This window comes from Falco naumanni, chromosome 11 (assembly GCF_017639655.2).
Source record: "Falco naumanni isolate bFalNau1 chromosome 11, bFalNau1.pat, whole genome shotgun sequence".
Classification (NCBI taxonomy): Eukaryota; Metazoa; Chordata; class Aves; order Falconiformes; family Falconidae; genus Falco; species Falco naumanni.
The window spans coordinates 5,786,066-5,801,255 of NC_054064.1; the positions used below are offsets into that span (position 1 = coordinate 5,786,066).

General features: G+C 41.3%; 1 protein-coding gene across 3 annotated transcripts in view; it reads right to left on the bottom strand.

The window, feature by feature from the left end:
• COP1 (COP1 E3 ubiquitin ligase) overlaps positions 1-15,190 on the bottom strand; it is a 127,751-nt gene that overhangs the window by 58,572 nt on the left and 53,989 nt on the right. For all 3 annotated transcript variants that reach the window (XM_040610115.1, XM_040610114.1, XM_040610116.1), the window contains exons 13-14: positions 6,970-7,078; positions 5,102-5,183 (exon numbers count right to left, since the gene is read on the bottom strand). In XM_040610115.1, the coding sequence (XP_040466049.1) occupies positions 5,102-5,183; positions 6,970-7,078 (191 nt within the window). The remainder of the gene's footprint in view (positions 1-5,101; positions 5,184-6,969; positions 7,079-15,190) is intronic.

Sequence of the window (15,190 nt, forward strand, 5' to 3'; positions counted from 1 at the left end):
AATCCATTCTCATTTACCAGAGCTATAATACTCATCCAGAACATCTAGCTACATTACTAAATAAAGCCAAGAGCTTTGCAAGCACAGCTTAAGATGCTCTCTTCTCCCACGTGAGACTGGATGATATACCTCCTCCATCATGTTCTGTGCTTGGGGGCAGGGAGGGGAACGAAGCCAGGAAAGACAACTTTGCAAAACAATAAAACATTAGCATTTTGCTTCAATGAACAGACACCAGGAGATGTATAGTTTAAGTTGCAGTAGCAGAAGAGGACATAAACTTTATGGATGAGATGCTACAGGAAGAAAATACCACAGTTACAAGAGGATGCTGTCAGCAGACAGCATTGCTTCAACTTGAGGCATGCAGAGAGGTTCAGGACTTCACAGTTCAGAGCAACCTTCTGCCCAAGTCTAATACCAAAACCACACAGGCTTGTCTTGAAGCCTTCCAACCATTTATCAATATTTGAAGTTGCATCTAAAGCAGCCAGGTCTCTCCTTGACACCACCTCTAGTAAATTAACGGCCATCTGGTCTCAGTTTTGTAGGAAAAGCTGAGGGCTCAGTTTCAATTTGGCTCCTTTTTTCATTCAAGTTTTCAGGTCATAAACTGAGCTATTTAATCTGGTGAAGTCAGCCCATGTGTTCAAAGCCATCATCGTATTTGTTACGACTGACAGACAGATAGGAGTCTGCAATTTGTGTGATCTAACTGCTGTGGGATACACCGGGCTCCAATTACATCTTAGTCAGTACCATAGAAAAGGATGTATGCGACATATAACGGCACGTAATGAAACATGTCAGGTTTTACCTGGAACTGCCCATTATTTTTTAAAAAGAACTGACAGGTTAATAAAGAATAATTCATAAGGATAGAGTTTATTTGCTGTAGCTTTCAGCAATTTTGCTGAGGTCGAGGCAGTAATTATACAACATACAGATGTCTTGATAACACCTAGAACTGTGTTGATGAGACAAGCAACTATCTGAGATTGACTATTTCTAAAACACATGTTCTCAAAGCATATGTTTCCTAATTTTGCAGCTGCTGAGACAGACATCTCTATATGGTCAAATGTCTATACCTTAAAGTAGTAAGAAGATGCCTCCAGAACCCCATTTTTGATTTAAAATGTTTAGGTCTTTTCAAGATATTTTTTATTTGGTCGGAGCTTTACACTGAATGTCAAAGTTTCTAAATTAATTTTCTGTACATCAGTTCTGTATCTAAAAACCGGCTAGAAGAGGCAGAAGCCTATACTACAATAGCTGAAAGTGCCAATGTGTACAGTTGGTACACTGATGGTAAGGATATTTCATCCAGACTGTCATTCCTGCAATTCTTATCTGCTCACGTGACTGAGAGCCTGCTGTTACTCAAAAAGCTGCAAACTAGGAATAGAATACCAGAAAACTCATTTGCACAGATTAGAGGAATCCCTAGGAAAGGAAGGAGGAAGCTACCGAATTGTCCTGCCAGGCAAAATTTTTGATCTATTGCCTTGTGCAGGGGTCAGGAGGATGATGTAAAACTGCTGACTGTTAGCAGGCAATGACCACAGGGTACTTACTCCTCCTTGCATAAGATGCAGCCAGACAGCTATTTCGGTTGATATTTTAACTAACAACATGATCTTGACCTTTCAAGGTATTCCCAATTGAATTCAACAAACCCGCAAATCTCCAGGAAGTTTTTAACCAGGAAAATGAGCAAGCTGAAACTTCAACCTGGTATTTTAAGAGCAACAAACACCTAGACCTCCAGTTGGAGTCAGCAGAAGCTGAAGTAGTATCACCAAAAATGAAGCCCCAAACAATCTTCTGAAGTCCTCAACAAAGCTGAGAGGCAAACTGTGACCTGCAGTTCTCAGGCTAGTTCCCTCTCCAGAAGGCCACGCTTGTTTTTTTATGAAGCCAGCTCTGCAAATCTGTGTGTCACCCCTCTGAATTCAGGGGCACTATAAAAAAAATAAAAATAGCTGTAAGCACTGGTACCAATGGTCTCAACTAAGGCAGCATGGAATACCTTCCTTAGATGTAATGAAACAGATGCTTTCATTTCTCCTTGCTGTAAGACAATAAAAAGTATCCTCTTGCTACAGCTCAGAGCTCTCGGGTGCTCCTGTTCTGCTCCACCTCTCCACTTGGAGCCAGGCCCAGTGAAGGGACTACAGCTTGCAGAAAGGACGTAAACCCAGGACTTTTTTCAGTTGAATTTGTCAGTACTGCTTGTATCTCCTCGAGCTTCAAAAACAACCCCAGAGCAGAGAACAAATGCTTGATCACTCCAAAACAGGTCTCTACCCCAGTGGAGACTTAAATTCCACCCACATGGCATCACAAAATATTTTACTCTATCTTATCTGCTAACATCACCATGGCCATTAAACTACTTTCCCAATCCAGAAGAGCCAGCTGTAAGTCATTAGCTAAGTGCGCTTGCTCCAGCCCTATCCTGGCACTTTGATAGCATCATTTTGCCTTCACAAAATTAAATAATCTTTTCCCCTCCAATAGCAGAAATACACTCTTTCCTACTTACATGAGCATCATAGCTCCTGCCATTATTACATGCATAAAAACTGAAATTAAGACTGTGCCGCTTCCCCAAGCTGCCTGCAGCCAAGTAAACACTTTAATTTTGCTCACTGCTGTCTAGTTGGCATACTCCTTTGGGTCCCTATAGACATACAAAACTACCTCTGCCCCTTAAAAGAAAAGGGCAAGAAAACTGTAGATTAAAGTGAGGTTTTCATGCACAAAGTAGTTACTTTTAATACAGTAATGCTTTTATGCCCTTATTTTCTGCTATTAAAGTAGAAAGATCTTCCACAAATAAGCATCTTGAATTATCGTCAACTAATGATCAGGACAATGCAGGACCTAAAGCCCAAGGATGCTGTTTCTAATTACATCAGAATCATTTTATCCCTAATAGCACTCTGCTTCTTAGCACCCCCTTTGCTGTGCCTGAGCCCTGACAGAGACAGCTGTGAGGCACAGGATTTTTTTATCTAAAAACTCCTTCCCCAATACATGCCTACCAAGCATACCAAGTACTTCAAAAATTAGCTTCCAACTTGAAAAGACCGAGCAGAGACAGGCAGATACACAGGCAGGCAAGCGGGAAGCACTGGCGAAGCTGTCACTTTTTTGCTGGCTTGTCCTGACCACTTGACAGGAAAGTGTTTTACTTGTGCTTTCTGGGGAAGCGCAGTGAGATTAGCTCCAATTGCTCTGGTCACACCAATATCTATCAGCACTGAGATTTCTTGTTAGACAGCCCAGTGTGGCCTTCAAGGAGAGAAACAAAAAGGACAAGAACAGTACATAGATCTTGGCTTTCCACCAGATGCTGTACCTGCCCAGACATGTCTGACTGTACCCAAAGCTGGCTAGAACTCCCACACGAACATAAGCAGAAGGACAAAACTTTAAGTTAGGCAGGTTTGAGCTATGACACTTGTCATAGGTGTTACCTTTTCCTCACATCTAACCCTTTCACTGTGATCACTGATATGCAAGGCGGACACTCGATTTGAACATTTGCTACTCCTGCTCTGTACCTTAAGGACTTCTAAAATCCTTGTTTATTTCAACCAGTTCCACACAGGTCTCCATTTGTCTCTAATGGGCTTGTTACACATGCAAATCGCAGACAAATCATGGTAGAAGTAAAGAATAGTGTTCTAGCCCAGTTTTATCTGGAGAAAAACCAATATACCTTTGAAAGACCTTTATGAGTTGAAATGCAAGTTAAGTAGATCTGCAGACTTTATTACAATAATTTCTAAGTAAACACTTCTGGAGACTATTACTGAAGTAGTGAACTGTTCAGAGACAGGAGCCCTGCTTGCAGCTGGCTTTGCAAAACTGGACAACTTGTTAACATGCTAATAAATGCATGTCTACCTGGCAGATAAGCTTTTTCAAATGCATAGCATGAGTGGGGAGCAACCTGATGAAGAGGTTGATAGTTTACAAGGTGAATGTTCACTCCTCCTGCATTTAAGCACATGGAACACACTCTTGACATCCACCAAAAATCAAAATAATTTAAAAATCCACCCTAAATATAAAGTAATCATTAAAGCTGCATTTTTAAAGTGGAATTACCAGCTACATTAAGACTGCCAAATGCAACTGAGGAACACTAATACAGCTTTCTTTTGAAACAGAATTTAAAGTATTTCAAAGGGGGGAACGGCTTCCAAGGTTTAATGCTTATGAAAAATTAATTTATCATTTCAAAGAAAATCATGAAGAGCTCCATCCAGAGTAGTATCAGTGGAGTTGATCCCCACTGAATACAAAAGGAATGCTAAAGCTCTTGCTGCTTAATAACAGTAGTTTGATATTGTAAACTATGTAAACAAGATAAAATCTTGTTCATTAGGGATGAAGAGGGATGAAGAATACTACATATCACTCAGAGCTATTTTTTCTTTAGAAGTTTCCTTTTTCTTTGAAAAGGAGGAATATTCTTCCACCAGTATGTTGGGAAAGGGCTTGTCTTAAGGGTCCTCCAAAAGCCCTTGGTCAAACGGATCCCAGAGTGTGGAAATATGAGTCACTCCCAGAGCTCCCATTCAATACACCACCCAGCTCCATTAAACTCTGAATAACACATTGCACATCATGAAAGTGGGAAGCTTTTTGTTGCACACAATCTTTAACATTCAGAGCTACAGGTAAAATAGCAGCAGGCATTTTTAACTTCTGCTTCTTTACCTACAAACTCATTTTTGAAATATAAATACATGCTGTTCTTTTGGAATGCCCCAAGGCTTTAATTCAATAAGTTTAACTAATGTTAAAACACATTTTGCTTTGTTTAGTGTTCTAGAAAACGCTAGCTAGAGAGCATATTACCCAAAAAAAGTGAACATCACACCCAAAGATCTTAATCCAAACAAAGCCTCTCTTCTCTAAGATTCAAACAGTTCAGTAATATCTTGACCCACTGCCACATCAACTACAATACTGAAGGCAGCTGAGGAATCAGCTGCTTGAAATACCTCAAAGGGAACACAGAGCATAAGCCTTCTGCACAAAGACTGAAGGAAAAAAGAAAAAAAAAAAAGAAGAGTAATACCTTTGGCATCATCAGACCCTGAAGCCAACAACTTTGGATCCATCAAGTTAAAGTCAACACTCCAGCACCTCTTCTCATGCTCCTGTTTAGAGAAACAAGAAAAACATCGCATGGTAGTGAGCTATAATCTGCTAAACTAGTAACAGAAAACACACATGCTGTTCAGTATAAACTGTCAGCGGAGTCCAGAGAAGTTTACTGTGTTTAGAAGTTTCTCAAAACATACCTTTTCTCCAAATCAGACTAATGCTTGTAGTATGCCAGATGTGCCATAAAAGCAGAAAACATTAGAATGTCAATTTTAAAAACTAAAACTGATATATTGTTGGGGGTTTTTTACTTGAAAAAAAAAAATTTCCAGAAATATACATTAAAGACCTGTTCTTGCAGCATGGTTTAACTGGCTGTCGTTCCACTGGTCCACTGCTGCTTCTTATTCTAGGAGATCACAACTGTATCTCCCAATACCAGTAAGATGTCCTTTCAAAATCATTCCAAACACCTCCTCTCTGGAAGTCCAGGAAATCCTCACCTTTCTGTTGAGTTACTAAGTGAAACTGCCAGTGTCTAATCCTATGGTTTTCCACTCCAATATTCTTATAAGACTGCACACTCTTCCATAAAACACAGAAGAGCTGTATTTGCTATGCTGGCACATGCCATGTGGAAGCAAACGCTGCATTGAATGAAACCTGAAATTCAGTCAAACCGTTTGTTTAAAGCCTTCACACGGACTTGCAAGACTATGATGATGAAAAGCTCGCCAGGACAAAGTCACTAAAGAATTTCTAATACGTGCCAAACAGATGTCAGTATGCATGCCCCTATGCAAATCCAAATAAAAAAATAATCAAGTAATCTGATAGGAAGCAAAATTAGTTTGTTTTAACATAAGCAACAGCTGGTCCTCTCTAGGTTCATTATTCAGCCTCATAAAGAAATGCAAAATGTATTTGAGAGGAAAACAGACAAGATTTATTTTGTCCAGTGTAATTTCTTTCTAACTGAGATATGCAAAGGATTAGTGAAAATAAGCATTATAAAGTGTCCAAACCACAATAAAGTAGTAAACAAAGGCTAAATGAGGAATTAAAACCTATGCTGAACTGTCAAGAAGGGGGAACTAAAGGCCAGTCTGCTGTTCATTCAACATCACTGACCAGTTTCAACATACTATGCTCCCTACGCAACATCCTGCAGCACTTCCAACATCTCCGCAGACAGAACCACCTCTTCCAACCTCCTTGTTCTGATCACAAGCCTCCCAGAATCCATATATAGAAACACAACGCTCGAACTGCACAAAGACAAAATGCCAGATACTTCTCCTGAAACAGGTCTTGCTGTTGAGCTCAACCCACTCGTGTGCATACACTGCCCTGCTGAGCACAGGACTATCGGGAAGGGTTCTACCTACTGCTCCATTCTCCCAGCCTTGCCACTTAAGTCTGCATTTTGCTCTTCTGCTTTATGAGCACCTGCAGCAGCAGTCACTGCAGGATTTTGCAAAAGGCTTTTAACAAAGACCGAAGTGGAACAGGTACGGAGAGACAGAGGTTTCTAAAGAAAGGCGAGACAAATAATTTCCAGAAACTCATTTCTCCCTGTGCAGATTCCCTGCCTGAAGAGCAAGAAAACGTCAACTGCCTCATGACTGTGACAAGAAGATATAGCTGCCTCCATCAGAGGACTACAGCTTAATAAAGCTGTACGGATAAGATGCATTTAGCAAACAGAAGGAACATCCATTTCACCCTTTGGAATGGAAAAGCCTATTTGCTGGATTAGAAGCAGAACGTCAGACTGAATGCCGCTCCCTCGACGTGGACCATGGTGTGGGCAAGCGTTGTTCACTGATCGTGTTTTACCTGGTAGACCTTGGATCTTTGTCCCGTGAATCCATCCCAGAGGATGACCGTGCCTTCATAGTCGCTGCTGGCTAGCAGGTTCTTGTGGTAACTACTCCAGCTGATACAGCTTAAAAAGAAAGACAGCCCTGGTCAGTCCTATATTAAATCATACCTAACAACTCAAAAATCACTCTTGCAATACATCAGGAAATAAGCTTCCTTGCAGAGCAAGCAGCATTTGATCAAGCCACCCACTGAAACACTCAGGAAAAGACAAAACCAAAACCCACCAGAAATAACAAACCTTCTTCTAGAAATGAAAAGAAAAGCTTTATTGGCTGAAGTGACATTGCCCCTCCACCCCCACCCCCCCAATATAAAGTGCTAGTTTTGGGGTGGGTTTTTTTATTCATCTCTAACACCGCAATTCTTTTGCTATTTGAATTTCACACAAATTCTCACAGAAGGCTCAGGGTTTGACTTCTTAGCCTCTTGCCAATAGCTACTACTACTACCACCATAAAGATTACTACTTACCTAACAGAAGCTATATATGAAAAACACATAGCTTTGATGTTAAATCAACCTCTCCTCTGGTACATATGTAATGTTCTATACATGCACCAACATGCAAATGAACGTATGACTTCTAAGAAACTACTTCCAACTTTCTGCAAATGCAGAAAGACTTCTCTTCCTATCAGAAGGGAACAGCAGTTTTGTTTGCTATGGGCAGTTGAGAAGATGTTTCTGATTGAGAACTGCAAAGTATATTGCACAAGTTTATATTTTAAACTGAATTAATTGGCCATGCAAAACTAAATGACAATTCCACCAGCAAATTCTAACCATCAGCAGACAAAACAAGAGCAGTGACACTGCCAATTCACATTCGTAGTGTTCTGGCACCATGCCTCCACTGACTCCCAAAAAATGTGACAGAGATAAGAATTTGTAATACTTGTTCACCAATTTTTGGACCATCTGGCAGAAAAGCATGCCAGCTGGTATCAACTGTGATACATGCAAGAGAAGCTGAACTGACAGGTCCAATTCGTGCCGTTCAAACAGCTCTGACACAGTTAACTAGATTAGGGTAGCCTTGGGGCCAAGTTTTAACCAACAATATAAACTAGAAGTCCATGATTCTGTAACTTTTTAGTACTGCTTTGATTAGTGCAGCTACCCATTGAAATATCATGTAGGTACAGGGATACTGACTTAAGAGTATTATACCTTGGCAAATTCTTGGTTCCACTACACACTTGTATCCTTGGGATTTTACACACAGAACGGGAAAAATCCTTCTCCTTTAAGGTAATTAAATATAAACACTTACTTTTCAATTATTTAAACAACAGCAAGCAGCACTGGTGTTCTGCTCCTTACTACGGTCAAACAACTCACTGGGGTGTGAGTTTTATAACTACAGAGGGACTACGCACACCAACCTCTACTAATAGCTCACTGCTATTTAGCTGCGTGGAATCAACAAGCTTATCTGAGGTTCTGGAGCAGCCAAATAACAGGAGGCAAGAAACTCATCTGTTTTTTAAAACAAATTTGAAGAAATACAAGGAAGGAATAACATGCTATTGGTGCTTGCAACAGCAGGAAACCACTGAGTGATCCAAAAGACGTCTAGCTCTGACCACCTCTGTCTGCACAAGTTTACCTGTAACTTACAGAAACAAGACAAAGTCATCCAACAGCAGCTGCTTTCTGCATGCCTCTTGCACCACCACATGACACTTGGAGAAAGCCTTCAGGACACACCTTCCCCAGTGGATCACTGGGAGCTTTCTTTAGAATGGCCAGTACAGAGGGACATGTGACAACACTGCTTTCAACCTGTCAAACACTTCTCCCTCTATGGACCTTATCTATAGTCTGTTCACACACTTGCGCATTTCCTTCTTATAACAGCAACTCTTAATTTTAAAACTTTGCGTTCAGAAACTTAAGTAGTTTTATCTACCCAGCAACATTGTCTTTAACCACCACCGGTTAAGACGATGGTTGAGGTGACACAGCTCAGGCAATGCTTTCCCTGGTTTTACCTCTTCCACAATATATCACTAATTATAAAATGTTAGTCTTCTCAGCCGTTGTAGGTAACAAGGGCTGTCCATAAGTGTATCATCAAGGAGCTATGATTACACCAGCTCTACTACCGTCAGGTACCCACAAAGAAAAGTAGGTCTTGACAATCCATGATTTACTAGAAAGCTCATTCAGAAAGGCTTAAGTGGCTCCCTAAGGACCAAATGAAGCTGGCAGGCACTGCCCACTCAGACCACAAGGTGAAGGCTGCAGCAGCCTGGAGATAAGTATGTCTGATGTCTGGAGTCTGGTTTCCAGGCAGAGCGGTCAGTCACTGATGGAAGCAAAAGCAGTTCAGAGCCCTAGAACTACAACGCAGTGAGGCTCTGGCTGGGAGCAGTCTCCAGCTAGTAGCAGGGGGAGCAGACACTGCACTAGACATTTATTGATTCAAACCTGTGCCCCCTGCCATCTTACCTCCACTCAAGTCAAGGCTTCAAGGATCTTAAGGGAAAAAAAATAAATCCGTAAAGTGTAGCCATCACACAGAAGCAGGAAGAATAGCGCTCAGGGTCAAATCTTAGAGACAGCAGTCTTCTACCTGGACAGCTTTGAGAGTCCATCAGGCAGGCAGCATCAGCAGGTGGACAGGGTCCTAGAGAAATGCAGACATGCTGGTGCCACCTTGGCTGGTTAGAGGACAGATGCTTCATGCTAGGGAAGCACAAGATCCACACCTGACCAGCAGAAGAGAGCTGAGTATGGCAAGTTGAACTATGAAGAGGATAATCATAACTGAATCACCCCAGACATTGAAAATTAGGAATTCCTGAACAGGCAGAAAATTAAAGCACAGTTTAACAGTTCTGTTTGAGATGCGACAGATCTAAGGATATATGAACTGTCAGGTTTGTAGGGGCAGGTAATATTTTATTGGATCAATCAATACAGAAAGAGAAAAACGAAGGGTTTCTGTGCCCAAACCCACGTCTGTTAGGTCTGGCACAGCAAGGATCAAGCTAAGCTTTCTGTCCCACTGAAGTCTGATGGAGTTAATGAGGGGTTAACACTCACTTGGAAAGCATTTGTAGATATCTGAGAGGGGAAAACAGAAACTGACAGGTGAAAGATGTTTAGGGATTTACAGCCACTAAGTGGTTCAATTAACACCTTTTAAGTCACACACCATAAATCTTTCATTTTAAGGAATATGATTAAAGGATCATAATCAGACAAAACTAACCCTGTTCCAGCTCTCTGCCTTAATTCTCCCCTCATCACCACCCAACTCTCTTTACAAAGTCTGAAACCAGAACTTTCTCCTTGATACTGCAATATCTGAGTTTCTTTATAACGTAAATTCTCAGAAGTAACCATTGTACAGCACAAATCAGGGTTGGATCAGGTGGAGGGGAGCTCTCTCCCCAGGTAAAGGATGCTTTTTACCAAGGACTGACTGTCCTTTGGCTATATTCTCTGGCATCCGTAATGATACAGGCCTGAAAGAATGCTGTCCTGGAGCTGGGACATTACGATGTTCCTCTCTTCACATGGCTTCCCTGGGACCTACAAAGGGTTGAGAAGCTACTGCCATTATCCCCTCCAGGGAAGCATTGATCCTTCTTCCACACCAAACATGGGCAATTTTACTGAAACTTCAAAGACATCTACATTTTGGGGTTCCCTTGAGATATTATCATGGGTAACAACTGAGTCACAGACTCAAAAATGCAGGGGGGAAACAAGCTGGAGAAGAGGAAAGGAAAGGGCAAAGGTGAGACAGACCAAAAGAGGCAGCTTACAAAGTCCGCAAACAGGTTAAGCATCAAATCCCCAGAAGTTAAAAAACAATAGCCTTTGGTAGACAACATTTAGATGGCGTGCAGCACATTCAGTAAGAAATTGAAATGTGGAGGCTATGAGATATAGTACAAAAATAGCTACCTAAGGATGAGATAACGTATAATTCAGCACTGGATTAAAAGGAGTTGTGTGAGGCCATCTTTCATTTTAATTAAAAGTAGCTCTATCCCCTCCCCCAAGTTTTGTTTTGTCCTTTAATGCAGAAACAGGGCGACAGTTACACCCCATAGGTTTATCTTGCCGTTAAGTTGTGATAGCTTTCCTTCGTAAGAGACTGGCCTGGAGAAACGCTAGCTGAAAGCTAATCACAGACCTGTGAAACTGTCTCCTAACCTTGGCATCTGATCCAAACACACGGAAATCCTGACCCCATAAAGATTTACGTGCATCCTTCATTTTATTCAGAGACACAAGTTGGCCAGCTCAGTTAGCTTTGTCAGTCACACTGATGTTTATTTCATGAGCCAGTATTTTTATGGCTGAAACATCTCAAATCCAGGATCAAGTTACCTGGTGTCAACCACCCCTCTGGCAGTGAGAGTTAAACAGAGTTAAAGCTTCTAATAAGGCACAAACTGCTGTGGTCTGACCTGCTTCCGACTGCCAAGTGCTTCGGATGCAGTCTATTACCATGAGTCAACCAAGGCCCAGCAGTTTTAGGACTGAAATGTTTTTAAAGGGAGCGATCTATTACTGCAAGGAACATCCACATGAATAACAGTGCTAACCAAATACTTCAGGGACATACAGAACTACATTACCATTATAAATATTTTTTTAAAAAAATCAACAACAACAAACTTTCTTCTAATTAATTCAAAGAAAACCTCTAGCAGGGTTAAAAGACAAATACTTTCAAAGAAAAACTTCATCTTATTGCACAGTAAAGCGTTTACTCTGAAAAGCGGAATTAATGAGAAGTTGAAGGTACAGTTCCTTATAACATGTTTAGTGTCAAATTTTTCTGCCTTGGAAATATGGGTATTCAATACAACCACTTCTGAAGTTTCTTGGCATAAAGAAAGCTTATACCTCTTCAAATAGCAAAGACACTGTGACGAAAGACACCATACGACAAGTTTTTGCTTAATTTAAGCTTAATAGGAAGAACTGACTGCCATTTTAAAAACTGACAGCAATATGCCCATGAACTGCTATTAGGACAGAGAAATCACACATTTGATCTACTGACACTGAAAAATGAAAACAATCAAATACTAGCAGCCTCCTAAAAAAAGCCTACCAATGCTTTGCTTTTACTGCAGTTGACTAAACAGATGCAGCCGATTTTGGAGGTTTGTGGTAACATCTATCACTGAAGTACAGATGCTGCAAACACAGAGTGGTGAGCATGCAGAATACTAAACATGGATTTCAAAAGCGTGTTTACCTAACCACACTTGCACATCACCTATTGTCGATTAACGAGGCCTAAAGCCAATTTCTTTTGCCTGAATGCTAGCTCTCCTTATTTTTCTTCCCCTGGAACCTATGGCAAAACAACAAATCTGCCTCTTGAATAAATCAGAGAAAAGCTGTGGCTCGCTGCTAGCTGTTCATCCTCTTCTTGTCCTTTCCCATCTCCTCCTGCACAGGGGGAGCCGCAGATTATAGTCTGCCATAGCTAGGGACACAGCAAGTCATAATTAGCTCACAGGGTGCTGTTTATAGCTACTACACAATGCCAGGATTTGTTTCTTGTACTGAAGCTATGAATCTGTAAATGGGATTTTTATGAGGATTTATGTGTCATCTTGTGTTTTTCCTGGAAGCTTATGCCACTGTCGTTCCCGGGGGATGCGATGCACATTTACCAGAAACCCAACACACCAACTTCCTCCCCGTTCTTAAAAATAGGGATAAGAAAGCTCAGCAGATGATGAAAAAAGAATGTATTTAAGAAGCAGGTGGGTGTAAAAAAGGGGGTTGGAGAAGAGGAAGAAAGACTCAGCTACAGCTGGTACCAGGGCTCTGCTCCAGAAAAGCCTACAATCAATTACTGCTGGCATGAAGCTCAACCTTTCAGCAGGCGCCCAGCTGGCACACATCAGAGCACGGCTGGGCTGCTGCCAGCCCCGTCCCAGGCAAGGGCTTCCCTTCCCACAGCTGCTCCAGGCCAGCAGACTTGCTCTTGGCCAGACACAAGTTCTCACAAATGCTGTCACCTGTCTGCTTTTAGAAAAGCCCATCAGAGCTGCTGCTCCTCCGAAAGCTGAGTCACCAACATAACCACGAACAATTTATGTTCCAGCATCATCACTTTGAACAATGTTAACCAGGATCGATTTAACCAGAAGAGACATGTCACCAAATGCACACAGACCCCCCCCATCTCTGCTAGGAAGAGAGGTACCACCCATGTGCCACAGCAGAAATACATCTGTTTGCAATACCAGAAAGGGCACTAGCAGGAGGACCAAGTCTCTGAAAGAAGCTGCACCTCCATCCAAATTAAGATCAACAGCTTTAAGCCAAAGTTTTTTTACGAATAGCAGGCTCCACTTGTTTAGTTTTTTTTATTATAATACAGGCACATTTTCAGCATACTGCAATATTCCATAATGAAATTACAGCCTTCATATACAATTTCTCCCTCAAGCTACGCCACTTCAGAATAGCAAGTTATTATGCTGCTCGACACTGCGCCAGCAAGCCCCAGCGCCAGTGACTGGCAGCACAGCTAATGGATACAGCAAGGATGCATTTGACTGACAGCCTAACTTTATTTGTCAAAACCAAAAGCACCCACATGCCGAAGGAAGGTTGAAATAATGTGGAGGTGCCAATGGGGAAAAAAAATTAATGCGTTTCTTCAGAGGAATGAGAGAAACTAGGGCAAGGAAATGAAAGAAGAGAAGCCTGTCCACCTCTGCTGAGGCAGAGGGTGTCAGAGGATAATGCATTTAGCACTGTCATAGATATATGTATATATATAAAATGTATATATGCATGAAATTTAAGAAAGAGAAGAAATCTTGAATGCAAGCAGTGTCTTCTCTGGAGCACAAAGCTGACAAGAGTAACATCACTGAAGGCGCTAACGCAGCTCTCCTCACTGGCGGCTGCCGTAGAAGGGAGAACAAACAACTTCTTAATGCCTGGCAGGATCGTTGGGGCAGATCCCTGTCAAATTTGAAGCAGCAAATTCGGAAGTTGTCTCAGACAGGCTGAGAAATACCAAACACATTGCTTTTCCCCTTCCAATTAAGGTAAAAGGTATTAATCGGCTGCTAGATAGTTCTCCTATTATTCTGCTCTTGTCTCCAGAATAATGAAGCTGAACAGCGTGAACCTCTGCCATGACTCAGGCAAAAATGCTGAATGTTTTCCAAGTCCAGCAAAACACAAGCTCCATAATCAGTATGGCTTATCAATACAAATCCTTCTCAGACTGTTTTTACCCATCTTGAAAGCCAGTCCCAGTGTCAGTTCCATTTACATCTTTGCCTTTATAAAATAGTGTTACACAATCCCCAAGAATAATCAGCCTGAGTGACATGGGAGTGCCTGATCTATCTTAAGAAATGTGTCAACTACAAAACTAAGTGCGACTTTTACACTATAAAGTAGGCTTGCAAACATTATTAATCTTGTTGCACAACACTTTTTGTAGAAGCTGGACTGTTGTATTAATTTATTACTTACACTTTTGTGGGTACTTTAAAGTGTAGAATACCAAATAAAAACAAATGAGTTCAGAGAAGCTGGAGAGTTTTATTATACTACCAGATTGGTTTGACTGCCTGTATTATTTACTTCTGAGCTTTAACATAAGTTAAAAAGCCTAATTAAAAAATTCTGTTAACCAGATTCTTTCAACTTAAGTTCTGACATGACGATCCATTTCTTTGGTTTAAGTCATCTAAAAAGTTAAAAAAATAGGTTGACAGTACCGATAGCAGCACAAAAGCAAAAATCAAGCAAGGTCTTTTCCCAAGAGCCTGACATCATGAGGCCCAACAGAACAGTCCTTCAGGCAGACAAAAATTCATAGGCAGAAGGTGCAAATGAGGCACATTTCCTGAGGGCTAGTAGCCTTTCAGCAGAATGGAAAGGATCTGGTTGATGAAGAGAAGAGAGCATGAAGGAATTGATGGCTATTATGAAGAAGTAGGCACAGAAGTTACCTTGAGACAAGCTAAGACTTTACCTGGAGTATATCCACTACTATGCTTTTACCCTCCTTTTAACTGAGTAGGTATCCAACAGCATTTGCAAGGAACACAAAAGCAATCCACTACCTTATGTCCCCTTCTCCTCCAGATATGTGGGCCTGCCATTACCTTGGATGAGCCCAGCATACACAAATAACAGTGCTTGTACTACTTGATTC